The 27,409-nt window shown below is 44.5% G+C and overlaps 4 protein-coding genes across 9 annotated transcripts; 3 read left to right on the top strand and 1 right to left on the bottom strand.

Annotated features, from left to right (window-relative positions):
* The first annotated feature begins 2,222 nt into the window (after positions 1–2,222).
* LOC123181945 (nodulation protein H) lies at positions 2,223–9,171 on the top strand. 5 transcript variants are annotated; one of them, XM_044594364.1, is made up of 9 exons: positions 2,223–2,547; positions 2,982–3,076; positions 3,362–3,560; positions 7,147–7,261; positions 7,354–7,598; positions 7,752–8,010; positions 8,188–8,367; positions 8,461–8,616; positions 8,713–9,171. In XM_044594364.1, the coding sequence occupies exons 4-9, from the start codon at positions 7,241–7,243 to the stop codon at positions 8,872–8,874; spliced, it is 1,023 nt and encodes a 340-aa protein (XP_044450299.1). In that variant the 5' UTR covers positions 2,223–2,547; positions 2,982–3,076; positions 3,362–3,560; positions 7,147–7,240; the 3' UTR covers positions 8,875–9,171. The 5 variants fall into 5 exon arrangements, with proteins under 5 accessions (XP_044450299.1, XP_044450300.1, XP_044450302.1 ...); XM_044594365.1 differs by lacking the exon at positions 2,982–3,076; XM_044594367.1 differs by lacking the exons at positions 2,223–2,547; positions 2,982–3,076; positions 3,362–3,560 and adding an exon at positions 6,127–6,871 and having other exon boundaries at positions 7,152–7,261.
* Positions 9,172–13,685: 4,514 nt separating this feature from the next.
* On the top strand, positions 13,686–19,806 carry LOC123181942 (protein ABCI12, chloroplastic). Of its 2 annotated transcripts, XM_044594359.1 has the most exons (9): positions 13,694–14,188; positions 14,939–15,055; positions 16,843–17,079; positions 17,295–17,459; positions 17,551–17,626; positions 17,728–17,792; positions 19,057–19,215; positions 19,292–19,522; positions 19,621–19,806. In XM_044594359.1, exons 1-7 carry the CDS (start codon positions 13,814–13,816, stop codon positions 19,204–19,206), a joined length of 1,185 nt encoding a protein of 394 aa, XP_044450294.1. In that variant the 5' UTR covers positions 13,694–13,813; the 3' UTR covers positions 19,207–19,215; positions 19,292–19,522; positions 19,621–19,806. The 2 variants fall into 2 exon arrangements, with proteins under 2 accessions (XP_044450295.1, XP_044450294.1); XM_044594360.1 differs by lacking the exons at positions 19,057–19,215; positions 19,292–19,522; positions 19,621–19,806 and adding an exon at positions 18,360–19,032 and having other exon boundaries at positions 13,686–14,188.
* Positions 19,807–19,916: 110 nt separating this feature from the next.
* On the bottom strand, positions 19,917–22,630 carry LOC123181946 (DNA-directed RNA polymerase II subunit RPB7). Its single transcript, XM_044594368.1, has 6 exons — positions 22,402–22,630; positions 22,163–22,328; positions 22,028–22,078; positions 21,770–21,835; positions 20,821–20,889; positions 19,917–20,251 (listed from the first exon to the last, which is right to left on the bottom strand). Exons 1-6 carry the CDS (start codon positions 22,515–22,517, stop codon positions 20,186–20,188), a joined length of 534 nt encoding a protein of 177 aa, XP_044450303.1. The 5' UTR covers positions 22,518–22,630; the 3' UTR covers positions 19,917–20,185.
* Positions 22,631–22,706: 76 nt separating this feature from the next.
* On the top strand, positions 22,707–27,196 carry LOC123181943 (1-(5-phosphoribosyl)-5-[(5-phosphoribosylamino)methylideneamino] imidazole-4-carboxamide isomerase, chloroplastic). The gene is made up of 8 exons (XM_044594361.1): positions 22,707–22,939; positions 23,038–23,093; positions 23,521–23,728; positions 24,370–24,455; positions 25,059–25,160; positions 25,484–25,617; positions 26,397–26,445; positions 26,809–27,196. The coding sequence occupies exons 1-8, from the start codon at positions 22,831–22,833 to the stop codon at positions 26,986–26,988; spliced, it is 924 nt and encodes a 307-aa protein (XP_044450296.1). The 5' UTR covers positions 22,707–22,830; the 3' UTR covers positions 26,989–27,196.
* Positions 27,197–27,409: the final 213 nt, after the last annotated feature.

Genomic DNA, 27,409 nt, shown 5'->3' on the forward strand with positions numbered 1-27,409 from the left:
CCCTGTTGGCCATAGGTGGGTTTTTGTTCGAAAGAGAGATGAAAATAATAAGGTAGTACGGTACAAAGCAAGGCTCGTTGCTCAAGGGTTCACCCAACGACCAGGTGTCGATTTTGAGGAGACTTATTCCCCAGTCATGGATGGAGTTACCTTTAGATACTTGATCTCGATGGCAGTAAACATGGGCTTGAAAATGAAACTAATGGATGTTGTCACTGCTTACCTATATGGTAACTTGGATTCGAACATATACATGAAGGTTCCAGAAGGTATCCCTGTTCCGAACCATGATAGAGCAAATAGGGGTCTATACAGTGTTCAACTTCAAAACGCACTGTACGGACTCAGACCGCCCGGTAGAATGTGGTACAATCGCTTAAGTGATTTTCTTCATGAGAAGGGCTACACGAGCAATAAAGATTGCCCATGTGTTTTTATACGGCGATCCCAAGATGGATTCTGTATAATCTCGGTGTACGTGGACGATTTAAACATAATCGGTACACCTGAGGATATTGAGGAAGCTAGTTCCTACCTGATGTCGGAATTCGAGATGAAGGATTTGGGTAAAACCAAGTTCTGTCTGGGTCTGCAACTTGAACATTCCCCTGATGGGATTCTAGTGCACCAGTCGGCCTACACCCAGAAGGTGTTGGAAAGATTTGGATTTGATAAGGCATATCCTTCTAAGACCCCGATGGTCGGAAGATCTTTACAGCCAGACAAGGACCCGTTCAGGCCAAAGGAAGAGGGGGAGGAAACTCTGGGACCAGAGGTTCCTTACCTGAGTGCAGTTGGAGCACTCATGTACCTCGCAAATTGTACACGGCCAGACATTGCGTTCGCCGTCAGTTTGCTTGCTCGGTACAGTTCTGAACCTACCAAAAGACATTGGAAAGGTGTCAAGGACGTCTTCCGTTACCTGCAAGGGAACAAAGATCTTGGTCTATTTTATAAGAGGAATCAAGACCTATCTATTATAGGCTATGCCGATGCTGGGTACCTGTCGGACCCGCATGATTGCAAATCGCAGACTGGATATGTTTTCCTTTGTGGTGGAACTGCGTTTTCCTGGAAATCGTCCAAGCAAACACTTGTGTCGACTTCCACGAACCACTTGGAAATCATGGCATTATTCGAAGCGTCAAAAGAGTGTGTATCGCTTCGGCGGATGATCGGCCACATTCAACAGACATGTGGGCTGAACACCGTACAAACCCCTACCATTATCTATGAAGATAATGCTGCTTGTGTTGCACAAGTCCAGATGGGTTATGTGAAGAGTAACCTCACAAAGCATATTAGTCCCAAGTTCTTCTATGCACATGAGCTGCAACAGTTGAACGAGGTGAGAGTTTTGCATACTAAGTCCTGTGACAATCTTGCTGATATGTTCACTAAATCATTACCGGCATCAACCTTAGAGAGGTGTGTGCGTGGGATCGGTATGATGAGACTTAGAGAGATGCAAGGTTCAGGGGGAGAAACTTCACAAACTCGTCGCTAAAATCTCAATCCTGATGATCGAGTACTCAACTTGATGGTTGAGTGGATTGTACTCTTTTTCCCTTGAGTGAGTTTTCCTGATGTTTCTCACACGAGGTTTTTGACGAGGCAATTCGTGCAATACAACAACGTATACTGTGTGCTCTTTCTCCACATTTTTTCCCATTGGGTTTTTCAGAGTTTTGAGGCATGGATATACGGATAATTACCCAAGGGGGAGTGTTGGGAAACTGGGTCAACCCGGAGGGGTGGCGGCGGCCGCGTGCAAAACGCACGGGCCGGCCCCTCCCGTTTCCCCTCTTTTGTTAAGTGGGTACTTATCCACTTAACCACCTACCCCCTATATAAAGCAACGAGGAGCAATCATTGTAACACCTGATCATTGATTAATAAAGCTGGTCTCCTCTATCTCCCTGTGTCACTTTTACTTTCGCATATTTCGACTACTTCGACTACTTCGTCTACGACGCTCGCTCTCGTTCCGCAACCTCGGACCGGACTCGCCGGCGGAGTTGCGGAACAAAATAAAAAGATAAAGCAGAATAGAGAGAGCAAGGAGAACGAGATCACGGGCAGTGTCGGCAGAAACGGCCAAACTTCACCAACCGACAACCAGAGCGAGCGGTCGCGTTGCGCGCAGCAGCAACAGTGGCTGCCGCCTCAAGGAGTGGCGGCCGGGCCCACATAGCCCTGCTCCGTTCCGTTGCCAACCGCGCGCGGACGAAAAATCTGTTATACACGGCCTGCCGCCTGGCCCTGTGGCGGCAGGTGGCATCGCGGCGATGACGTGGCGCCGGTGGATCTCTTGTGCCGGGAAGCGGAGGAGGGAGCCGCGGTGCGAGGCGCCGCCGCCGTGACAGCTTCCCCACCTCCTCGCACCGCCGCCTCGCCCCGTAGTTCCCTGCCGCGTGGCGCCCGGTTCTTCGCCGCCGCGTACCGTAGTGCGCCGTCACCGGGATCCTTCTCCCCTTCAACGCCGCCGCCGGGGTCTTAGCTCCTCTTCCCGGCCGCCGGCTCCCCGCCATAGCACGATTAGACCTGGTAACTCACCACCTCGACCCTCTCTTTCATGATTTTGTTTTGTCCTTGTTGATTGTGATTATCAGCTTCAGCAATTAGTAATGCAGCAGGCTAATGTGTGTGATGAATACATTTTGTGGGGTAGCTGTCCACTTTGTGTGATATTTTTGGTGCAATGTATGCTGAAATCTGTGTGTGCAATATACAAGTTGTGTGCAACTATATGTGCAAATTCAGAGGAGATTACTACCGTATCTAGCTCTGGATTACAGGAGATTAGCAACACTTATATATTCAATGTAAATACTCCGAATTTGAGTTGATTATGGTCACTTTTTTTGTAAGCATCCTTATAGATTTGTAGTATGTCCAAGAAGTTTTCATGTTAAAATCAATGGGGGATGCTTACTTTTCTATTCGGAAGATTTCTCAACCCTCAGTTTTCTTTGTGACAGGTGGGATGTATAACATATTAACATCAGAGTAGGATATGAAAAGAATATGCAGTCTTGCCCGAATAAACTTCTTCGGCTGTGGGATGCTACCATAGGTATGAGGTATCTATGTAATGGGATGCCCGTGCGTTGCATAGAACAATAGACTTAGATATATAGACATTGATCAAATGTTTTTGCTATATATTCTTTAATGGTGTATAAGATATGAGTTGGCCTATTTTTTCATTGAGTTCATGAGTTGGGTATGACCATGAGACTTTAAAGACATGGTACATGGTCTTCCGCAGTTTATATTTTGCCTCATGTCGTATGTCCATTGAAAAGTTGTATTAGTTAGTATATTAATAACATAAATCTTTGTGTGATTAAAATCGCAGCTTATTCCTTTGAAAGATGTGAGAAATATATTTGGATTGGGGAAGCGCGAAGCAGAAGCAATTATTTAGTCATATAGAAAGGGGCTTGCAAAATCCTTTAATATTGATTTCGCTGCAGCTCCTAGGAAAGCACTGTTCCTCCAAAATCTCTGCGAAGAGTTACAGTTTGATCCTGAACTTACTAGCAAGATTCATGAAGGTGCCACCCTGACATTTTTTTATTGCATAATTAGTTTACAACATTGCTCTATATTAGCTACAAATTTGATCCTCCTGCTAGCAAGATGCGTACCATATAAACTACAATTTGAAGGTTACAATCCTTTTTCTAGATTGAAGGTTATATAATCCTGCAGTATGATGTCCAAGTCTCTTCTGTGCATATGTTCTACTATGTCTTTCAGATCCTAAAACTGTGAAATTAGTTATTGCTATAACATATCGAATGGCATTACTGCGTCCGATGCTCCTATGTACTCTTTTCCATTTACTGTTTGCAAACTTTATTTGTGTTCTAACTATATGTGTTTGGCTATCAAAACACTTTACCATTATCTGCTTTTGTTCCCGCAAAAGTTGTTTCGGTTGCATATAGTTGTGTCGTTTTCATGTTAATTGGAAATTTATAATAAAATGTGTTATTTGCTTGGAGAAAATTTGTGGTTTAATTCTCAAAAGGCGTCAAGTTTCCATCCATGTTGGTACTGATCAATCCGTCCCTCTAAAAACAGGGTAACCTCTTTTGTGTACTTTATATAAGCTATTTACATGGCATCTTGCCAAGCACTGTTAAGATGTTTTATTCAATGGGTGTGCAAAACATTGACGTTCGTTGTGCCTTGAATGAATGAGTATTTCTACTCATGGTTTTCTATTCCCGTTGCAAAGCACGGGCATTTAGCTAGTAGATGTGAATAGTCACAAGGTGGTGTACGTGGTAAGTAACCCAAAAGGAAATAAATAGTTAACGAAAATGGCTTTCGCCCCGCTTTATATATAAAGGCATAAAGCAACGATCAACAGCACCTCGTACAAACGCACCCCCCCCCCCACAACACACGTACACACACGCCCAAGGCAGGACATATAGGCGCTGAGCGCAGCAAAACCATCCCTAGCACTACAAGAGCAGCCGGGGGCTACAGCCGTGAATACGCCACCGCGAAGAAGTGAAGCCGCATATGACGAATCGTGGGCTCCAAGGCGGCGCCTTCAGGAAGGGGACCACACCGGAGCGTCGCCACTGCCCGATCCGAGGATCAAAGTTTCCCCTGGAGCAACACGACGGGCAATGAGAGCCGCGACGACGCCTTCAAGAAGGGAACGAACTTCGCCGCCGCCGGTCCGTCCGAAAATAGAGCAGGTTTTCACCCCGGCCACCACTCACTGCCACCGAACGCCACACCCCGGCTACCACGCCGCCCACACGGCCATGGCAACCGGGCAGCAACAAGCCACGGGCGCTGCCCATGAGCACCGCGGAACCACCACCAGGGCCGCCGCCCCGGCATCCAAGACCTTGACACCACCTCACCCGAGACCCGCCGCTATCCCAACCAAAGATACGAGCGGAAAGGACCCGCCTTCCGCACCCCTGGGCGGCCCCCAGTGCCGAGACCCAATAGGCCGGCCAAAACTAGCCTTCATCGACCCGTCCCGCGGTACCGGGCGCGAGACGAGCTCGGTCCTGCCGCCGGACGCGAGACGAGCATGGTCTTGCTGCCGGGTGCGAGACGAGCTCGGTCCTGTTGTCGGGCGTGAGACAAGGTCAGTCCTGCTACCGGGCACGAGACAAGTGATGGACTGCAGCTGGGGGAGGGCCAACCCTTCGACAAAGATAGCGGCCGGACGCCGAGGTGATGGATCGAAGGTCAAACCGGGCCGCCTAAAAACGAGCCGACGTCGGAAATCCAGCCGCTGCCGCAGCCGACCCGCTGAGCTGCCGTGATGCCGGTGCGGCGAATGGAAGCCGCCACTCCCAGAGGGCCGAGCCGCCTCGCCGCCGCCGCCCACAGCTGGAGCAGCAGCCACGCCGGGCCGGTGCCCCAACCCGCGCCGCCCGCCGGAAAACGCCAAATCCGGCCAGCACACACTGCCACCACCGCCACCAACCCGCGCCACCCAAGGTCGCCGGCCTACCTCCACCAGCCACCACTGCCACCGGACCTACAGCGGCAGCCGGCCCGCGCCACTACCTTGAGCCAGGAGCCAGATCCGAGGCTCCAGCACCGCGCCATGGCTCCAGGAGGCGCGCCTCTCCAGCAAGCAGCCCGCCACGCCGCAGCGTCGCACCCTACCCTAGCGCGGTGTCCCGGCCCACCGAGCTTGGCCCGCGCCAAGCCCCCTGCGCGGGGAGATGAGGAGGCCCGCCGGCGGCCGGGCTTTGCCCGGGCACGCCATGGAGAGGGGGAGGCGGGGGGCGCGACCAGCGGCTAGGGTTCCCCCGTCTCCCGCGGGAGCGAGGGAGGGAGGAGTCTTTTTTTTGGGGGGGGGGGGGCGAAATTCAATCATGTGCCAATCCAATGAGGATTGAGTTAAAAAAATGATACATGTAAATGAGATGGCAGCGGCATATAGCCATCGATTGGCTATGCTATTAAGACTCTCATAAAACTGTTTGACAAATAAAATATGTATTTGAAAATAAATTGAACCTATGCATGGAGATAAACTTGTTTGTCACTCATCATTGAGGTGATCGTACTAGAAAAGCAGCGTTTTGGGCGTGCTCAATTTTCTTAGATAATTTATAAATTCAGTCTTCGGTTGTGTCATATGAAGCGCTCATACTATACGAGTGTTTGTGCGGTTGGTGTTTCACACAATTTAGGAGGCATGCGTTTGTCTCTCTCACACACAGATAGCGCGGTAGGTGATTTCCCCTGAAATTGCGTCATAGTACCACCCGTCCATATGGTCTCTCTTTCTCTACACACTGGCAGTCCCAGTTACACACATAGCCATTTCCGTTTGGCTGCTTCCAAGCTGTCATATCTGCTGCTCCACTGACACTTCCCTTCCTCCGCGCTTTCTTTTCTCTCTGGTCTAGTAGTTCCAAGCAAACAAACTCGGCAACGCTCCCTCACACTCTTTCTCTCCCTCCGGATTCCAAGCCACCTTCTCCTCCAATTTTGAGAGCAGAACCGACAGACAAGATTATATCTTCCGCGAGCCGCACTGGAAGCAGAGTCATCGGTCATCAGGTAAAACAAGTGAAGTCGTACTTCGTTGATGAGGTTCTCGCCTGTCTCGCGGTTGATCGAGCATTCTGTCCAATTCTTGGCACAAGAATTCAGCAGTTACTGCCGTGTGTTGCGCCTAGCCATTTGCTGCTGCTGTTGTTGTTGTTGCTGCTGCTGCTGCTGCTGTTGCTGCTCTTTTTGTTCTCCTGCTGAGCAGCTTGTACTTGTAAATGAAAATGACGCTCCTGCTTAGGTTGTTGCTTGTGCAATCAAGCCTGCACTGATTATTCTTCAACAATATAGGCAAATCCTTCACAATCAATCAATGGTACAGCTTCACCCGCGATTTTCTTAGTGTACTTTGCTCTTTTTGTCCTGATTCCTCAAAAAAAAAAACTCTTTCCGGTTGTTGTAAGCAGAAAGTGTTCGAGAAAAAAAGCGTTGTCAGCAGAAACATGTTTTCTAATGCCGTAACAATTAGGGGCCATAAAAAATCCATTGCACTAGTAGTCCCTTTCATTTGCTAGAAATAAACATTTGAAACCGCAATATCTGTATATCTGGCTGAAGACCTAACTTACTAATCCTGTGAATGACCTGCAGTGCAGTGGCGTCAGCCGTGTTCTCAATGAGGACGAAGACTTCATGGCGCAAATGTGGAAACCAATTAACATCCAGTTGATGCAGCATAAATTCTATGGTGTTGCAAGCAAAAATGGTAACATAATGGGAATATATTTCATTTCTTTGTTCCACCTGTTCAATTTTTGCATCATGTGATCACTGAATTTCGTACGTATGTATTTTCAGATCGTGTACTCATCTAAAAGCTCAAAGGGAACGCTGTTTCCTGTACGATCAATGCTTGTCTTCTTCATTGCACTATTTGGTTTCTATGTCTGCTACTTCTCCTTCACTCAAATAACCTTAGAAAATGAAGAAGAAGAAATGAACGGAGCAGAAGAACGAACAAACGTTCTATGCAAAAGACCTTCAGAAATTCCATATGAGCAGATGCAGTATGTGCACTTTCCAAGACCTATGAGTTACGACAGGTAACTTTTGTCGTAAAACCTCCTCTGTACACAGACAGATCGCCTCTCTTCTGTACTTGACCCTGTTTTTTGTAGAGCAATGCAGTGCATATTTACATGTTCTGTTCTCTGTTTTTGACTCTTTCTGATCCATTCATGTTGTTAAAATCGTAGGGGAGAATGTGAATGTACCCCGGTCCGTTTCTTTGTCATTGTATCAATGCAAAGATCAGGCAGTGGGTGGTTTGAGACTCTGCTCAACAGCCACCCCAATGTCAGCTCAAATGGTGAAATCTTCTCGGTGAGGGAGCGCAGAGAGGATATCGCGTCGATCTTGTGGACTCTTGACAAGCTGTATGATTTGGATTGGCACACCAGCGCAGCAAAAAATGAATGCACGGCTGCATTTGGATTGAAGTGGATGCTAAATCAGGTACACCATCATTCAGTTATTTAACAGCTATCTATACTGCTGTTGCTATTAAACCGACAGAGTTGAGGTGCAAATATATACATATAGATTGCCGAACAGAAGTATTTTTAGGTAGAATGATAGTAATAGAGTATAAAAATGTGGAGTTTATGACTTGGTGCGTGCATGTGTTTGCAGGGCCTTATGGATTATCCAGATGAGATTGTGGATTATTTGATAAAAAAGGGTGTGATGGTGATATTTCTCTTCAGGAGGAATACATTAAGGAGGCTCGTCTCTGTGTTGGCCAATGACCATGACAAAAAAACGAAGCAGTTGAATGGCACCCACAAAGCGCATGTTCACTCACAAGAGGAGGTAACTCTTGCATGCAATCTTCTCAGGTCCATCCATCTTGTTGCCTAGAGTGAAAAGAGAGAGTAAAGCTCTCGTCGATTATGTGGTGTGCAGGCTGAGATCCTAGCGAGGTTCAAACCGGAGGTGGACGTGTCATCTCTGATCCCAAGCATGAGAAGCGCGGAGCAGTCCATGGACGCCTGCCTGCGCCGCTTCCGCGCCACGCGCCGCATGATCCTCTACTACGAGGACGTAATCCGCGACGACAATGTAAGCTCCTCGGCCATATCATATCGTATCAGATCATATCATCCATCGGGGTAAGTGGGTGATGAAGCATTGTTGCTGGAATGGTTTGGTTTGCAGGCGCTGTCTCGGGTGCAGGAGTTCCTGGGACTCCCGGTGAGGAGGCTGTCCAGCCGGCACGTCAAGATCCACACCAGCCCACTCCCGGACCTGGTGGACAACTGGGAGGACGTGAGACGCACGCTCAAGCCCACGGAGTTTGCTCGTTTACTTGACGGCTGAAGACTAGACATCTGTTTTTGTTCCGGCAGGGCCTTCCGTTTTCATTTCTTTCTTGGGACTGCACAATGGGATTGGAAGTTGTTCAGCTGTTTTCTTCCTCGAAGGTAGGTGTAGCATTCTTCTGCAGGGCAGGAAGCAAATATCATGAGATTGAATAAGTTTGCTTTTCGGATAACGGAGTAGTGCCCAGATAATAAAGTATTCAAAAGTCTTTTTTTTTGCGGGGTAAAGTATTCAAAAGTCAAAACTATTGATTGTTTCAGGAATGAATGATACTAGCAAAAAACGACTTGTACAGATTCTCGTCTACAGGTAAATATTATCTCCATCCCCTTTTATTAAAATTTGTCTAGATACGGATGTAATTCGGGTGGAGGGAGTAGGTAATAGTTGTCTTAGATTTACGAAAACACTAACGCCCACACGTGTGGGCGTTTGCATCTCGCTCACACGCGTGGGTCCGCGTCCGTTTGTGAGCGCACGAATCTTGGCATGTTTCTAATGCTACGTAGGACTGGGCTGGTGTGTGGGCATTCACCCGGTCGCCCACACGGTCGTTTCACCACACGGGAGGGGCTGGTGTTTGGGCGTTCAGCAGTTTGCCCACACACCACTTTCCACTCACGTACAAGGGCTGGTGTGTGGGCATTTGCCATCTCGCCCACACGCCCGTCTCCTCCCACACCCAAGCTGCCAGTTGCCATGTGTTTTGCAGTGTACATGGCAACTACCCCTAGTGTGCTTTATAAGCAGGTGGCAACTCTTTTTTTTTTACCCGAACATGTCAGTTGCCATATTTTGCAGTCGAAATGCCTCCTCCTCAAAACCTTAAGGAGCTGCGTTCGCTTCAAGGGGGGTACACGGCAACTGCCCTAGTGTGCTTCTAAGCAGATGGCAACTCTCTCTCTTTTACCTGAACATGTTGTTTTTGCTATGTCTTTTTGTAGCGCTACACGGCAACTGCTTAGTGTTAGTAGGTGGCAACTCCTAAGGTTTTTAAATCATGGCAACTGTAGTAAACCAGACCATACATAGCAACTGCCTAGTGCTAGTAAGTGGCAAATCCCTAAAGTTTTCAAATCATGGCAACTATAGTAAACCAGACCATACATGGCAACAGCTGCAGTTGCCCAAAAATGGCATCTAGAACTTTTGACATGAGATGGCAACTGCAGTTGAGCAACCATGGCAACTGTAGTTGTCCGACATGGCAACCGTAGTTCAGCGACATGGCAACTGCAGTTAAACGAACATGGACGAGGGTTTGGACCATGGCAACTGCGGACGCGCGGTGACTGTCATGCGGGGCATGCGGGACCACGAGATACGAGGCCTGACGTACGGGGCGTGTGGGCGTTATCTATTTCGCCCACACGCATGCGTGTGAGAGGGGTCGGGAGGGAAAAAAGAGGTGTGTGGGCATTACTTGTTTTGCCCACACGTAGGTGTGTGGGTTATTCCTTTTATACACCACACAAAATGTGTAGGCAGATCCCCTAACGCCCACACATGTGGTACTTATCGACGTCCTAGATTTATCTAGATACGGATGTAATTCAGGTGGAGGGAGTAGGTAACTGCTTTGGCTTCGAATCTGATCAGGTACGTTGTGTCCATCCCAACAACATAGTCAACGAATCCATAGTGCACCAACTCGCTCTGGTTGAGGATGCCTAAGCCATTCTACGTGGCAATCCATGTCCCAATTCACACAATGTTCAGTTATTTAGCTCGAAATCACTAATAGCTCATTTTTGATGATTTTTATGGTGCCATTCATTTTAGCCAATCAAAAGCTACTTCAAGTTACAAATACCCATCTCCCAGCAAAAAGAAAGATCACAAATATCCACTTTAAATGAATAAAAGGCCACCAAGGTTTATAAGTTTTAGACCTGACAAATGTGTTCTCATTTCTTGGATTTATTTGAGGCTCTTCGACGATGTTTATTCAGTGAAAGATGATATTTCCGTCGACTACAAGGCAAGTGTGGTGACTTCATCAATGTTAAAATGTATCAGCTCAATCTCTCGAATATGTTCATCAATGTTACCATGTGCCTGTTGCGTGCTACTCCTACATTAGGTGTGGCTTTTTTTTTCTGACAGTAACCAGGCTTTACTCCTCAAATGATACAAGAATCGGAAAAATGAAGTCAAGGAAGTATGAATCCCAAAAAGCTAAAGATCTGTTACTAAAAGCATGTTTAGCTAACTCGTTAGCCTCTCTAAAGCAATGGACAACAGTTGTACTTGCGAAATCAGCTCCCAACTGCCTACATTAGGTCTGGCATTGCACGGCTCAAGGTATTGTTGTTTTGAAAGTATGAGACTACTTCACTCCAATTAAATCGACTCTATTCCCTCAAAGTCACTTTAAAGCAGTAAAGTTGCAGCCTCGCAGTTAAGCAATTTATTATGTTTGTTTTTCAGCTGGCTTCAGCTTCAAGAATAAAATTTGTTTTGGTGGGAAAAGTCTATTAGGGTTGCGTGACATGGGAAAAAATCTAATGGATATCCATTTACTGGTGACACTGATGGTTAATTTTCCCCAACTTCACGAAGACTTTTCAAGCTGAGTTTTTAAGCACCTTTGAAGAGTTAAAGAAAACAGAAAGTGTATCAGTGACATTTATGTTCCGACGGGGAGAGTATCTTTTTAGAGCGAGGATACCCGGTTTGGTTTACGTTTTCGAGAGCGGAGCTTAGGATATTTCTAACTGATCCCCTATAACCGGTTAGTGGCGTGAAATTTACTCCACTAACCGGCACCTAGCCGATCCCTAGTCCGCCGTTAGTGGAGTATATTTTTACCCCGGTCCCAAAAGTTTCCTTATTTTTACTCCATCGGTTGGCGACCGAGTAAAACGTTGCGCCCTCTCTCCCGCGTCCACCCCGCCGCTGCATCTTCACCGGGGCGCCTCCCACCGGACCCGCCGCTACCTCGTTCCATCCCTTGCCCTCCTCCGTCATTCTGCCCATCGGCCAGCCCGTTCGGCCCTCGTCGCCGTCGCCAGAATCAAGGTGAAATGTCGCCGCTGTCGCCATTGTTGATTCATCTGCTTTCTTTCGAGTTTCTTCTTTTTCTAGCGGCTGCCGCATCTCACCTTGCTTGCGCACCGCTGCAGGTCACCTGCCGCTCGCCGGTTCGGTCTAAACCACGCCGGCCGGCCTGTGCACCACCACCGCACCCCAAGTGTTCGAAGAATTGCCTAGGTGAGTTTTTTTGTTTGTTTCTCTTTGACCCGAGCCATTTGGATTGAACCAAACCGTTTGGATTGTAGATGAAAAGGTTGAGGGAGATGTCGTTGGAGGACTCGTCGTCATCCAAAGAGGAAGAAGACTATGATGACTTTGACACCGTTTGAGGCATGATTTTCAATGATGATGTTCGACGGCCGAGGAGAGGATCACAATTTGGCCGCATACACATCAATCGTGATAGAGCGGAGGCCCATGCCAAGATCATGAGAGATTACTTTGATCCAAACCCAACCTATCCAGAGAAGTACTTTCGCCGACGCTTTCGGATGCACACAAGTCTTTTTCTGACCATTGCAAAAGCCATTGAGAGATATGATGACTGGTTCAAGCTCCGGAGAAATGCATGTGGAGAGATCAGTGCAAGCCCTCTGATGAAATGCATTGTGGCTATTCGGGTGTTGGCATATGGCATTGGCAAAGACACAATCTCGGAGGATGTTCGAAGGTTCACCAAAGCAGTGATCGTTGTCTTTGGCCCGGAGTACTTGAGAGCACCAACCGAGGAAGACACCCAGAGGCTGACGACTGAGACTGAAGCAAGACGATGGCCAGGGATGCTTGGATCACTTGACTGTATGTACTAGACATGGAAGAATTGCCCTGCAGGATGGAAGGGTCAGTACAAAGGCCACTGCAACGATCATTCTTGAGGCAGTTGCATCGAAGGATCTTTGGATGTGGCATTCATTCTTTGGTCTGCCTGTCTCTCACAATGACTTGAATGTGCTATCAAGATCACCACTGTTTTCTAGGCTTATAAAAGGTGAAGCACCCGCTTGCGACTACTCAGTCAACTAACACAACTAATGGGTTACTACCTTGTGGATGACATCTATCCATCATGGGTCACCTTGATCAAAACAAATCCGCGTCCAAAAGGTAACAAAAACACCCACTTTGCCCAATGTCAAGAAGCTGCAATGAGAGAGATCCTTCGGTATGCTTCAGAAGCGTTTTGCAATTGTTCGTGGCCCTGCCGAGTACCGGAACTCCAAGGTTCTATGGCGAATCATGACTTATTGCATCATATTGCATAACATGATCATTGAAGACGAGAGAGATATGCATGAGAACTTTCGGTACATCACTAACGGGACTCCGGTTGAGCCAGAGTATGATACGGACATGATAGTGTCATTTCTTGAGCATCATCAGAAGGTCGAGAACCGTCAAGTTCATATTCAGCTCCAACAAGATCTTGTTGAGCATATTGGCAACATCTAAGCGAGTCCTAACTGTTCTATGAAATGCTTTTTACTAACCATTCAACGTGTTTAAATTTAAACAATTCGGTTTGTAAACTCTGAATTAGGTTTGTAAACTATATTGGTTGAACATTCTAACTTATGTTTAGTTTGTATATGTGTACTAATATGTTATACTAGAATTACAAAGTTCAGAAAAACAAAAAATTACTCCGTTATATTTAGGGATCTCCGGCCAAAACTCAGTGAAGTATTTTTTTTTTGAAAGTAAGTAGTATATATATTTCACTAAGCCTTTTACTCCACTAGAGATGCCCTTATTAGAAACGAATACCGTATTTCGGAAATAGTTACGCAAATCGGACGGTTTGCGCCGGCCAGCTGCAATCCTGCTCCTCAGCTCACATCTGCCAAGCAGAACCTCCCCCGCCTCGCCCTGTCCCCGCCCCCTCCGGCGGAGCGGGCCGCCGATGGCCGCCGTCCACCTCCGCCCATTCCACCCCCTCGCGCTCCCCGCGGCAAAAACCACCGCCAGTCCCAACCGCCTCCACCTCTCGGCGAAGGCAAGGGCGACGAGTAGAAGCGCCCGCCTCGCCTTGCTCGTGTGCTCCGCTTCCAGCCCCGCCACGCCCGCAGCCCCCTCCTCGTCCTCGTCCCCAGGGGACACGGGTGGCGCAGCGGCGGCCGCGGCCAGGTGGGCCGCGTGGATCCCGCGCGCCGCGGTGGGCGGGGTCGGCCCGGAGAAGGTCCTCAGGCTCATCTCCGGCGCTGCGGCCACGCCCATCTGCCAGTTCGTCGAGTCCCCCCGCACCTTCCTCCACTCTGTCGACCCCCGCGTCAAACTGGTAACTAGACTGCATCGCATTTCGGATAAACTACTATAGTAGCTTACAGGTGCCGGTACAGACTAGAGAGGGTTCACGCCAGGTCCCTGTGAAAATGTCTCCACTGGGTTATGAACTAGTGCATGTAGAATATGATGCATCACTCTTATTTCCCTGCGTTGTGACATCGCAACAGGTTGTTGGATGAGCAATTGTGGACTTGTGGTTCTATGGTAAGCAAGGCTGATTTGGAAGGACCAACCATGATAGGTTAGAGGAGAGAGGGTTTACCGAACCGAGGGATCAGAGAACAGCTTGACGGACATGCATACCTTGCTTTACCATTCTCCTATTCTGGGTTTAACTAAGATTTTTCGTGAAGAGATGCTTAAATTTGTGGTATCCTTTTGTAGGCCTAATGTATCGTAACCAATTGATATACGTCATGGAATCACTGAAATCAGATGGACAAGCTATGTGGTGTCTTACCTGGTTGACCAGTTGTTTTATGTATCTTAGAGGGGAGGAGAATATGTCTTCTCAGACATCACACATGTTTTTTCGTGTGCTGTGGGTCTACTTCTGTTAGATGGTGCTATCATCTTGGTAATTTTAAATGTTGTTATCACTTGAGAATTTTAGATGGTGTTATCGTCTTGGGAACATGAGAAAAAATTTAAGTACTTCAATTTTGGTTTGAAGATCCACCAAATGGTCTCGTACCTGTTGCTCTCCTGCTGCTTTTAACGATATACGTACTTATGTTTGCAGGTGTGGCTTTTGGCCCTTGTTGTCCTACCAGCCAGGTCAAATATCTATATGCGGTTTGGTTTGGTAGCATGCCTTGCTCTTCTTTCAATGTGGGTTCTGCCGAATCATGTTTGGAAGGTATCGTGTTCGATGCCAAGTTGATATGCACGTGCATCATATCACTGAGAAGTGAGAACTGTGCATGCATACCGAATTGTGTTTTTTCAACCTTTAGTTGTCCCCAGTTGCTTGGAATTTTTCATATGATGTTTGTATGTGGGGCATCCATAATTCTCCATGCTAGTTGAGGCTTATGATTTGTGGAAGTAAAGAGGGATTCAGTTGTTGTTTAGGGGTCAAATATACAGAATACGCAAGGATTCCTAGTCTAGACTGAAACCTAGGGCTGTGAGTTTTCTACCGAACCAGGCCAGTCAACTCGGTTTGATAGGTACTTCCTCGAAAACGTCTTATATTAGTGTAGAGAGGTAGTATCTGGTATTCGGTATGTTGAGACAGATTCCCTGGTTTTGGTATTCAAATCTAATCAGTAACAACCACAGGATAAACCAATCGTGCTGAAAAAAAAACCAGAATCTCTGTTGCACTCACATGAGTATTTATACCCTCACGCAAAATTATTATTTCAGTACAAGGCCTTGTCTGGAACATTGTATTTATTATTACTACACACTTTAGTACAGTACAAGTACAATATAGAAGTATAGATGGTCAACTGTAATGATTTTATTTCTCTACTTTCCTGCTTGGCTAGAAGCTACACTGTCTAATGTTCCGAACATAAAAAAGTTGGACGTGCTAAAATGGATATAAGTAATGCGGTGAAAGGTAAAAAAATACAAAATATATAGCTTGTCATTCGTGAGACTTGTTAATTTGTTATTGCACTCAAAAGGCACCGTATATTCAGTGATTCACGTAAACTTTGGTAAATATGGTATTTACAGAAACATTATGGGAATATTTTTGGTATTTACCGGCACTGAACGCATTTTTGATAATATCTTAGTTGTCAATATATAAACTATAGCACAAAAACCGTACACACAGTGAAACTAATATTTTCCTACTTAATCTGAGTGCAAAGTGAAGCACAAGAGAGTGCCACATCTTTACATTTATGTCCTCTGCAATTCTTGTCCCAGGAATAAAAAAATACACAGAAAAGGACATTCGATAGACCATAGTCACCACACATCTGTAATAACCTTCTTAATGGCACTCTATATATATAGAATGATCAACACATTTAAATGGAATAATAAAACTTAAATATACAAATAGAGTAGAATAGAATTGCCACAACAACATGCAGGCACAAGTATTGTTCTAAAACTAATCTAATACTGTGATGTATGGTACTAGATCTTGGTAACCACCGTACTAAGGAGGGTCCACTGTCATGGCTGAAGGGGAGGGATATTAGATTCTTAGGAGAAATATGAGACCATAGACTTGGGACAGCTCATTAGATGCGAGATTTCATTGTTCATCGCAACAAATTTGATAACATGGCTCCTCGCTTATATACAGGTGCTAGAACGTAAAAGATAAGATCTGCTTAAAAGGAAAGATGAAATATCATTCGTCCTAATACCCTTATTAATGCTGCTGTCATATGCTCTGACTTTCTCCTGTTGCTGGCTGGCTGGGGCCCCCATATGCACATGACAAATTCATACCAATCCGTTCAACATAATAGTGTAGTGAAATTACATTGAGTTTTTGTTGCTGATATAGGGCTTTAGGTTAGCTGATTTCCGCGATCCATGTTTTCTTATGTAGTTATCCTCCTTATTCCTAATTTACCCATGTTACTCATAGCATTTATTGTCTTGTATATTAAATATATTCTTCTTGAAATGCACTTGCTACCCATAAATCAAACTATATTTACTCTGTAGGATCAACTTGGAAGGGTTACCCTTCTTTCAGGCATCATATTCATAATGTTGGGATTTGGTTCTGATGGCGCGCCTTCGCTAGTCCAGACAAGAACTCCTCCCCCATCTGTTCTAGGTGTGCCAAATATTCCTAGTTCCTTGAGTGGATATTCTTACACAATCATGAAACTAGGACCACTGCAGTTTACCAGGAAAGGCCTATCAGTAGCGAGTACATCGGCATGCCTCTCCTTTGCGGTATGTCCTTCATTTCATCGAAAAGTATTTGCCAAAGGTTTTCTCTTACCCAAAATCTTCATTATCTTGTGTTTTCTAATTCCTTTTGCATCCTCTAGCTGGTGGCATACATCAGACAAACACGTCCTGAGTGGAAAATGCACTTTTTCAGTTCTTTGAGATGCCAGTATTGAAATATTTAGTTGTTCATTTAGTTACTCTTTGTTTGGGTGCAGATATTCCAAAGTGCAAGTCTCTGCTTAACCACAACCACTCCTGAGCAGCTTGCTTCTGCTTTGTGGTGGTTTATGATTCCACTGAAGCTTATTGGTGCGCCAGTACCCGAGATAATACTTACACTGCTATTATCTTTGAGGTTCATTAATCTAGTATTTGATGAGGCAAGTATATGGCACTTTCTTTTAATTATACATATACATTGCTATTTGAGACCGAACTTTGAAGTATAACATTGCTCAAATATTGTACTAGGTTCGCAATTCTGCACTGGCAATCGTAACACGTCGGATTGATTGGAAAAAGCTGGCCACTATGGAAACTATAGATAGTAAGTATATCTCTAATCTGGCTGCCAGGGTTGAATCAAAAACTTTACATATTGTGTGGGAAAAACTTGTATTAAACTTTCCTTTTTTACATCATTTGCAGTTTTTTTCAACTATGTCCAGCGAATTTTCAAAAATATATTTGATCACGCGGAGCAAATATCCAAGGTCAGTTCATTTTGTAATTTTCACCTTGGCTGACAAGTCACAATGAATGTAATGTGATCTTTCACTATTCTCAAAAAAAGCTAAATTGTTGAACATGCTGCGTGCTATTCACTGTGGTCATACATTGTTTTGTGAACTAATCAGAATTTTCTGTGAAACCATCTACCAGTTTTTGGCCACACATACATATTTACTAAGTATAAGTAGGAATAGGATATATCTTGAATAGTTCTGCAACATGCACTAGCATTAGTGTATAATCAAATTCACCTGGTCTTTTAAATTGAATGCCAGGGTTTGAAAGGAATTAGAATTTGAACTGAAATTCCATGTGCATGCTGTTACCATATGGTGTTATGTGCAACCTGTTAAGGCCTAAGAGGAGCAACATTAGCCATAAGCCCGGAATGTTGCTACTTTCATAGAGCCGGCTGAATATTACTTATCTATCAACTATTCTTTCATTGGTGCTATGGTCTTATGTAGTTTGGAAGGTTATCTTTATTAGCTGGAAAGTTACACGGGATAGTTAGGTTGGCTGTGATCTTCCTTGATTGGCTATTCCAGGTCACGTCCTCCCACAAGTGGTGCCTTCCTTCACCAGTACTGCCGCAAATCGTTGCTGTGCAATCTCCCCCTGAGGGATAATCTCACCCTGATGAACTTTTACCCCAGTTATGTAGTAATCCTATGCACACTTAATAACTGTTGCTGAGACAGTAATACCAACCACTACTCTGTTTTTATTGCCTGTGCATGCATATATCCATCACTATTAGCTAGTCTATAGTTAACAGCGGCTTTTTTATGCGAAAATAGTCCTGGTTGTGTTGTCTTAGGATGGATGTCCGAGAGGTAAACTGAAACAGGCATGGACTTCACTGGTTGTGTATTAGGAATGCATCTGGCCCAAACTGGAGTAGGAATCACACAAGCAAAACATGATCATCACAAGCTGTCTGGTATTTAGATGGCTTTTTGGCAGAATTTGATTGAGCAATAACCGCTTAAAGAAACAAGCTGAAAGGAACATTGAACACAGATGCATCCTTAATCAATAATGTAGTCTCATTGATATGGGTAGCTCATAAGAATGGTGAAATTAGATTACATCATGGGCGATATACTGTATTTCAGGCGCATAACTTCGTCTAAATCATCATACTTGTATGGAATCTACTTATATGGACCCCATATGTAACATGACATTACTTTGTAACATCACTTATACTTGATTTCCTCTGATTCTTTCTGATTTGTGCAGGCAATGGTTGCTCGAGGATACCGCGGTGATCCTAGCAAGCACAAGATCTACTTCCTCGCGGAGTCTTCATTTGGCATCGTGGATGCATTGTCGTTGCTCTGTTTACTTGCTGTAATGGGCCTGGCTTCCTTTTCAGAAAGATTGGTTTGATGGTATCAGGTACTCAAGAGCTATTCTCATATTTCATAATCGTGGTGTTCATGTGAACTTACTAACATCTTCTTGATGGTTTCAGGAGCTGTTCTAGATTGTCATGTGGCCATCATACCCCACATGTTGCTCAAAATTGTGATTTACACAATCAATTTTGGGACTTAATGGGAGCAGCACATTCGGCAAGTGGAAACAAAGCAGTAGCATGGACAGTGGCCAAGAGCCAGTTTGTAATTTCTTTGTACAGCGTGACTCGCGTGGACAAAAGAATAACATCCAGAAACCGTTTACACTCACATTGGGTTCTAAGCAGGTGAGCTATATGCGCTCCATATGCAAAGGAGGGCATCAGTGTTACATTTGAAGTAGGTTACATATTGCATCAGCTGATTTCAGTTGTTTTCTGCGCAGGTGCTAGGTCAAATGACCATTAACCATTTTAGGGGCACAACCTGCGTGTGGTCATGGAAGGGTACAGCTGACGCTAGTGAAAGCGAATGGTGTTTATTAGCCCGTTTATTAGTGCAGTGTTGTCAAAGATGGAACAACCTCAAGTATCAGTGTATCAAATTTATATGAGAAGATACTTTCATCGCACTTGAGAGCATTGACTTGTACTTCCATTCATTTTAGTTATATGACTTAGAACAACCACCACCAATTACCATCTTCAAATGCGAGACAAAGTGATTAGGTGCGATGCATGGTTGCACAATCTGGTCTGAAAGTTCAGACAACTGCTTGAATCCAAACATGTCAACCACCACAGTTAAAAAAGATCCTAGTTATGATATTACAGGTGCCAGTTACTTTTTCTTAAAAGTATTAGGACCCTGGCTTCCATTAGATAAGCATGACATCACATTTTACATCAGGACACAAATTACAGGCCAGTCGCAACCTTCCTTGGGGACTCTTCCCAGATATATATCATGATGCGGAAGTTGGAGACCATGCTGAGTCTTGTTTGGATCATTTACAGCGCTCCACCAGGATCACTGATAACGCCCAGAAAGTCGTCTTTTATCGTGCCGATGCAAAACTGATACAAAAAAAGAATCAACTATAAGATAATGGTGCATCCAAGATTAAAAGATGAGAGGATGGATACATATATGCAATTGTAGTTTCATGATGAAATTGTCTTTCTTATTTTTGGTATCTGATTATGGTCCAGGAAGACAAAAATCCAGGAAAATATTCAACATTTTTGCCAAACATCTTCTCATAGATTAGCACACTATCAGTTTATGTGCCTCGTGTAGTTACAACATATGCCAGAGGAAAGAACATCAAATTTTACACCACAAAAAAGCGATCTTATTTGCATCTTAAATTCATGGTCATATGCTGGTTTTCTTGGACTGATTAAGCAAGCTATATCAAGATTGCTATTTGCGAACAAAACTACACATGCCTGTTCATGGTAGGTAATTAGAGACTAGAACGAATTGTATGCAATGATCTTAATGGTACTTCATATGGAATTAGATCATCAAGTCGAATATCAGTAACATATGGTAGCTACTCAGAGGTCCTGCCACAGAATTCTAAAGGACTTGAGCACTTCCAATTCAGAAACTTCCATAAAATAAAGGGTAACCAACTTACAATTTCTGTTGCGTCAACACGAGTGCCTATAATCTTCAGACGAACCTCACTTTCTTTTTGAATTTTCACCTGAACCAGACAAACAAGCAACTCCCACTTAACACAAAGAAAATAATAAAGAAAATCATTTTCAACAGAACAATCTCTTTTATATTTCATAATGATACCCATTCATATTCTTCTTTGAGAGAGTATTTATATAGACATATTCATGTTTGCAACAAGCATTCATAAATTCATATAGCACATGGATCCCACCATTATAGCCGGAATAATAATACAAGCACACACAATTTCATTTCCAAGGTGCCACAATAAGAGTAAACCAACAAGTGGATACTTCATGACCTACCAGTACCCAATAGTCCTTATCTTTATATATTTAAATTTATTTTACCATAACATAAGTTGGTGATGGTGGTTGGAGGCAGCACTGGTACGTTGCTCACCTCACTCACACAAAATAAAATATGCCTGCTTGTAATCTTCTTATCCCATATTTTTCTTGTGCAGTTTGTTTCTTTTCTTTATTATCTCACCAAACCGATCAACCTTTTGTGCAACTCTTAACAAACTAAACAAAAATTCCTTCATTTTTAGTAAATTAAGATACCATAATTATTAATTGTGACATGTGGTATCTCCTTGATTTAATTTCTCACAAGCCAAAGGACCTCTTATACAACTCTAAACAATTTTTCGTTCCTTTTAGAAAGGAAAAGCAGTGTAAATTTGACATATTTACAAAAATATGAAGGTCAAAAGAGATTAGTCTAAGTAAATATTTAACGTGTTTTATGTCTGAGTTGTATTCGTGAAGTCATATTAGTACATGATTTTAAAGCCTAACCTGTATTGGTGAAGTCCATAGTAACAAGCAGGACACTTAGCTAGTAGTTACCGAAGATGAGAAAAATAGCAAGAACCACTTATGCAGAAAGAAGCATACCGATCCATCAGAAGTTGTGTAGTTTGGCACATCACCAGACTGGAACTCCATATCGTCAGGAATCAACTGCATACAGAAACAGAACAACACACAAGCACACTTAATTTTTACGTGAACCGACACAATTCGAGTCCACGGCACAACTAAATCAAGATGCAAGAGCTTGCACTGAACTATTAACCACCAAGAAATTCTAAATTTTATCGATTTATTCCACCAATTTGGCAAAGCAGCTCCAATTGATGGCAAGTCACTCACATGGTTTGACACAAAGATCTGCACAGGCCCAGCCTCTGCGAAGAACCCCATCTGCAGAACCAACAAACAACCCAAGTCAGTAAACCAGGCACTGAGCACATGACACAACTGTGAAGAAGGCGAGTGAAAATCCACCTTGTTGACCATGGTGACGACGGCCTCAAGGATCTCGCCCTTGAAGGGGCGGAAGACGACGCACTGGTACTTGACGGGGAACGTGACGAAGCCCGTGCCCTCCCGGATGAGCCCCTTGCCGATGTCCTCCACCCCCGTGATCGCCACGACGAACCCGTGCCGCCCGCTGCGAGGAAGCCAGCCCTAGGGTTGAGCGAACCGCGGGGTGGCGGAAGCGAGCGCGCGCGACGGAACCCTACCTGCAGGTGCCCTCGACGTCCTTCATGAGCTTGGCGACGAGCTTGTCGCGGAGGTGCGGGCCGAAGTGCCGCGGGTGCAGTTGCATGTTCCGCTCCAGCACGATGTGGAAGAACATCTCGGCCTCTCCTCCTCCTCGTCCGGCGGCGGCGGCGGCGAGACAATCCTTTCGCCGAGTCGGGAACGGCGATTGCTGCTAATCGATGGATGCCTCGCACCGTGAGCTGCGGGGGAGTAATAGCCCTGAGACGCGGCGTTCTGGACCGTCGGATCTGACCCGGCCGCATCTGGCCGTCAAATGTGACAGCGTCAGCGTAAGACACTCGGTGCTCCTTCTGGGTTTGGTCTCTCTGACCCGTTTCCTCTGCTCTCGCCGTTGGAACTCGACGGAAAAACCCTACCCCGCCGTCGCCCCATCGTCGAACTTCCCGATGGCGTCGAGATGCGCGGCGAGGCTTCCACACCCGCCGTGCGCGGCGCCGCACCACGGTTGGGCGAGCTCGCGGGTCTCGGCACGCCCGGCGCAATCCGGCGCGTCAAGTATGTTCTTCCCCCCTTTGAATATCTCTGTTGCTTGCTTCAGATGCAATGTTGCGGTGTCTGGTCGGGAATATGAGATTGGCCGTGCGTTTTGGCAGGAGGGCGTGCCGTCGTGTGCGCCGTCAGCTTCAGGCCATGTATCGACATTCACAAGGTCAGTAGGAATGGAACCCTTGCTCCGTTGTTGTATCAGGGGGTCACTAGGTGTCTGTACTTTGCTATATGATTGCAAACTGATGCCCAGAGTCTTTAGTGGATGGTAATTGTTTCACCGTGGACTAACACTAATAGTGTAAAATAAGGAAACCATGTTTTGCTATACATTCACAAATAGTGTAAAATAAGGTGCTCTGCACTTTGCTATATGATTGCAAATTGATGCTCACATTTCTGAGTGAACGCTAACCGTTTCACTGTGATGTCATTCACAAACTGACTAACAGTATAAAATAAGGGAACCACGTTCAGTGATACATTTATCTGTACAGCTAGACCATCTCTTTGCAGTCATCAAAGTTTAGGCACCTCTGGCATTAACGGCATCGTTTATCTGATATAGGTGTGTTTTGCCAAATTCCTAGGGGAAAGTTAAACAGATTGTTGGCTCTACTCTCCGGGATGCATCGGACGATGGCACGGCACTAGTGACAAACTTTGAATCAGACAAGTCTCCAGCAGAATTTGCAAATATTTATAAAGAGGATGGACTTGTTGGTGGACATGTAATAATGCTTGGCGGAGACCCTGCAAGCCGTTCTGCTGCCCTGGAAGCACTACATGCATATCCTGGTGAGCAAGAATATGTTATGTAGTTATTACTAGAATTAGTATTATTCATTTGGTTTGCTTTCTGTATTTGTTTGTTGCTCACTGTCTTTTGTGATGTTTCTGAAATAACCCATATTTTTGTTTGTATTTTGTTACCTTTTGTGAGATCTGGATGTTTTTCACTTTTTATTGTTGCGTATGTTGTATACATGGATAGTAAAATGTTTTATTTCAAATCAAAATCTATATGATGTAGCATTTGAGTCTGAGTGTTTTTGTTGAAAGTAAGCATGTTGTGCAACCTAATATGGCACACACATCTCAAGCAGTGAAGAGATTTTTTCATGTTGGGTTTCTGATAGTCGGCAGTGGCATAGATTTATTGTTGACAGGTTGTTAACTTCAGTTCAACTTCTTATCTGGTCAAAACCTTTGAGATTTCATACCAAAATTTGGCCTTATTGCAAGAGCCCCATAGAGTGCCTGTTTACCATTATTTTTAAGGCTACTATTGCTAGCTATCAACTTTTACCTTGGGAGAGCCTGTACATCTGCTAGTGGTGCTCATGGAGCATTTTTTAAATTTTTTTGGTTTCTGTTGCAAGCCACGATATGCCATCAATTTGACATATTATCATAAACATGGGCTATCATAATACTAGGTGGTTTGCAAGTTGGAGGTGGAATAAATTTGGAGAATGCAATGTCATACCTTAATGAAGGAGCAAGTCACGTGATTGTAACTTCTGTACGTGTTCATGATCTAATTTTGTGTAAATTATACCATTATCTTTTTATTTTCTTTTTTCTCAACTCATGAAACCTTTAGACCTTTGTTTGTTAAATGTATTTATGTGTATCAGCCTATGGAGTAAGATTAGGACCTGGCCAACATCATGTTTCTACTTCCTATTCATATCTTGTCTGTACATATGTTAAAATTAAAATTTTCTTCTATGTCAATATTGTTGTTTCCTCAAAACCTGAAATGATGCCAGAGCAAGGTCACCTATAAATCCCATCAATAATCACATATTCACAAGGCCACAACTGTTCCCAATAGTTTTCTCCATCATGTGAGTGTTGCTATTGTCACATTTCTCCACCTTCATGCTGTCTGTTTTCCTCGATATCAAAGACTCCCTAAGAGCCTCAAGGGCTAGTATTAGTTATAGCACATTCTTTGAAGTTAGACATTATTATTGGATCCAAAAAAAATTGGAATCATCCGGTTACCACCTGCTGCCCAGGCCCTTGTAAAATTTCCCATTTTTTTGAGTTGCTAATCAGTTTTTCTAGACGACTAATCAGTTGAATATCTGCAACTTATGTATTTGAGCCTTTTATGCAGTATGTGTTTAGTGATGGCAAAATGAACATTGAAAGGCTGACGCAACTTGTCGAGCTTGTTGGGAAAGAAAGGCTTATTTTGGACCTGAGTTGTCGAAAAAAGGTACGGAACTCATCTTGTATCCGAACTTGGAAGTAGGTTAATTCACTGAACATTAGTGCCAATTTGCAATACTTTTTTTTACTGTGGCCCACCTTTTGAATTTCATGGGCAACTTGAAATGTTCATACTGGTTTGTCGTCCCTTGTCATCCAAACATAGTGCATTGCCTTGCCTGAATGGAACAATTACAGTGAACTCTTGATGATCTATCCCACTGCATAAATAGTAAGCTTCAAAATGCAGTCATTTCCCTGTTGGCCACTGTTATCTTACTGACAGCTCTTTCTGTCTTCTATTTTTCTTACCAAAATCTTTCTGGTTAGGATGGCAGATATGCCATTGTGACTGACAGATGGCAGAAGTTCAGTGATGTCTTTGTGGATGGGCCAACATTAGAACGTCTTGCTGCATATGCAGATGAGTTTTTGGTTCATGGAGTTGATGTGGAGGGCAAAAGGTGAATCATATTTGTTTTTCTGTTTACTTAATTGGCCTGATTCGAGTAATCATTTATTTGGTACCGCTCAAGGAGCGGGAACTGCCATTCTAACTCTTCTTGGGGGATTCCATCCACAAACGCAAAGTTTGTGGCTGACCGATATGGCTCACCATCATTTAGCTATTGCATTTATTTTTCTCATTGCCGGTCACATTTTGTTGATATGTAGTGTAGTCACCCTAATTGTCTTGTCGTTTTAACTTCCCATAAGTGTAAGGTTTTTATGACGGTGTGTTTGCACAGTTCAGAGTTAATTTAATCTGCAGAGATCTTTGTGTGTGTGTGTGTGAATGAGAGAGAGAGAGAGAGAGCTTCATGTTTAAATTTGAATACACATTGAACGAATGAAGTTAAGGTTTGTGTAGTTGATTCTACCATGTGATTCATCTATGGGATTGGTCCTAAGAAAATTATTCAGCAAAACCTGTCAAACTAAATTTCTGTACATGGACCATCTCATCCCATCAAGCCATCATCCCACAGCCAAACACACTGAAATGCTACTACTCCTATTTTGCAGGCAGGGAGTTGTTGTATTTGTGTTTAGTTACAGTTCCCTCTTTCTGTGAGTTACTTGTGACTCGTCGACAGTGCACTTTTTGTTCATCCAAACTATTTAATCGCACAAAAACCTGTATCCGCTGAAATATCTTCTCGTTAACTGTCCTGTTATGGCAGTGTAAATTTTCTCTGAGCACATTTCTGTACTCTAATTTAAGCTGTTACATGAATTGCAGGTTAGGAATTGATGAGGAACTCGTGGAGCTACTGGGAAGTCATTCACCTGTATGTGCAGTTCTATGTTTGATGCATTAGTTAAAATTCGAGTTTTTTATGTTAATTCCTTTGCTTTTTCATTCTTTGTCTTAAAATCTTTTTATCCGTTGTTTTCACATTGTGACTGCCTCTTGTAGTAATTATCCAATTGACAGTTAACAAGTCGGTGACTTGAAAGGGCAAAAAATCAAACACTTTATACTAGCTAGTTGGTCAACCATTTTCTACGTTTGATTTTATTGAACTTGAATGCATTTAGAAATGGGATTCAGTTAGTCATACTCTACACCAGATGTTCAATTTTATGTTGTAGAGCCGCTATATGTTTACTTGTACTCAACATGCGCCTCTACTTTATCTTCGCTTCTGTAGATCCCGACAACATACGCCGGGGGCGTGTCAACGATGGACGACCTGGAGAGGATCAAGAAAGCAGGCAAGAGCCGAGTCGATGTCACTGTCGGGAGCGCCCTAGACATATTTGGGGGAGATTTGCCGTACGATGATGTTGTCCGTTGGCACAAGGAGCAAAACCTGGTTAGCAAACGGTGAAGAAATCAGATGTACACTTTGACCAATACGGTCAGGTTATAGGGCTTGTTTGCTGGACAGTGTGGCGCTGACAGTTTGTGTCTTGTGTGACTTCCAAAGCTGAAGCAGAGGTGTCAACCTCGGTGTGGTAGAGGACCACTCGGTATTCAGATACTGTACTTTACATTCTGTTTGTATTGTAATGATAATAAAGAGAGGCTGGACTGCAGAAGTGGGGTACTAACCGCTAGCGGCATCTGGTCAATGCCTCAAGTGCCTGTTGTTATTTAGCTCACCTAGCGACGCTATTGTCAAAGAGATGCCTGATACTGTGGCTGCAGTGGAGTCCAGGATTCCCGGCGCAACGACCGGCAGCCGGCAGGTGATGGTGATCTAGTAGAGCCGAGAGTGGCGGGACAAAGACAAAAGGGTAGGAAACCGG

The sequence above is a fragment of the Triticum aestivum genome, chromosome 1D (assembly GCF_018294505.1).
Source record: "Triticum aestivum cultivar Chinese Spring chromosome 1D, IWGSC CS RefSeq v2.1, whole genome shotgun sequence".
NCBI classification, from domain to species: Eukaryota; Viridiplantae; Streptophyta; class Magnoliopsida; order Poales; family Poaceae; genus Triticum; species Triticum aestivum.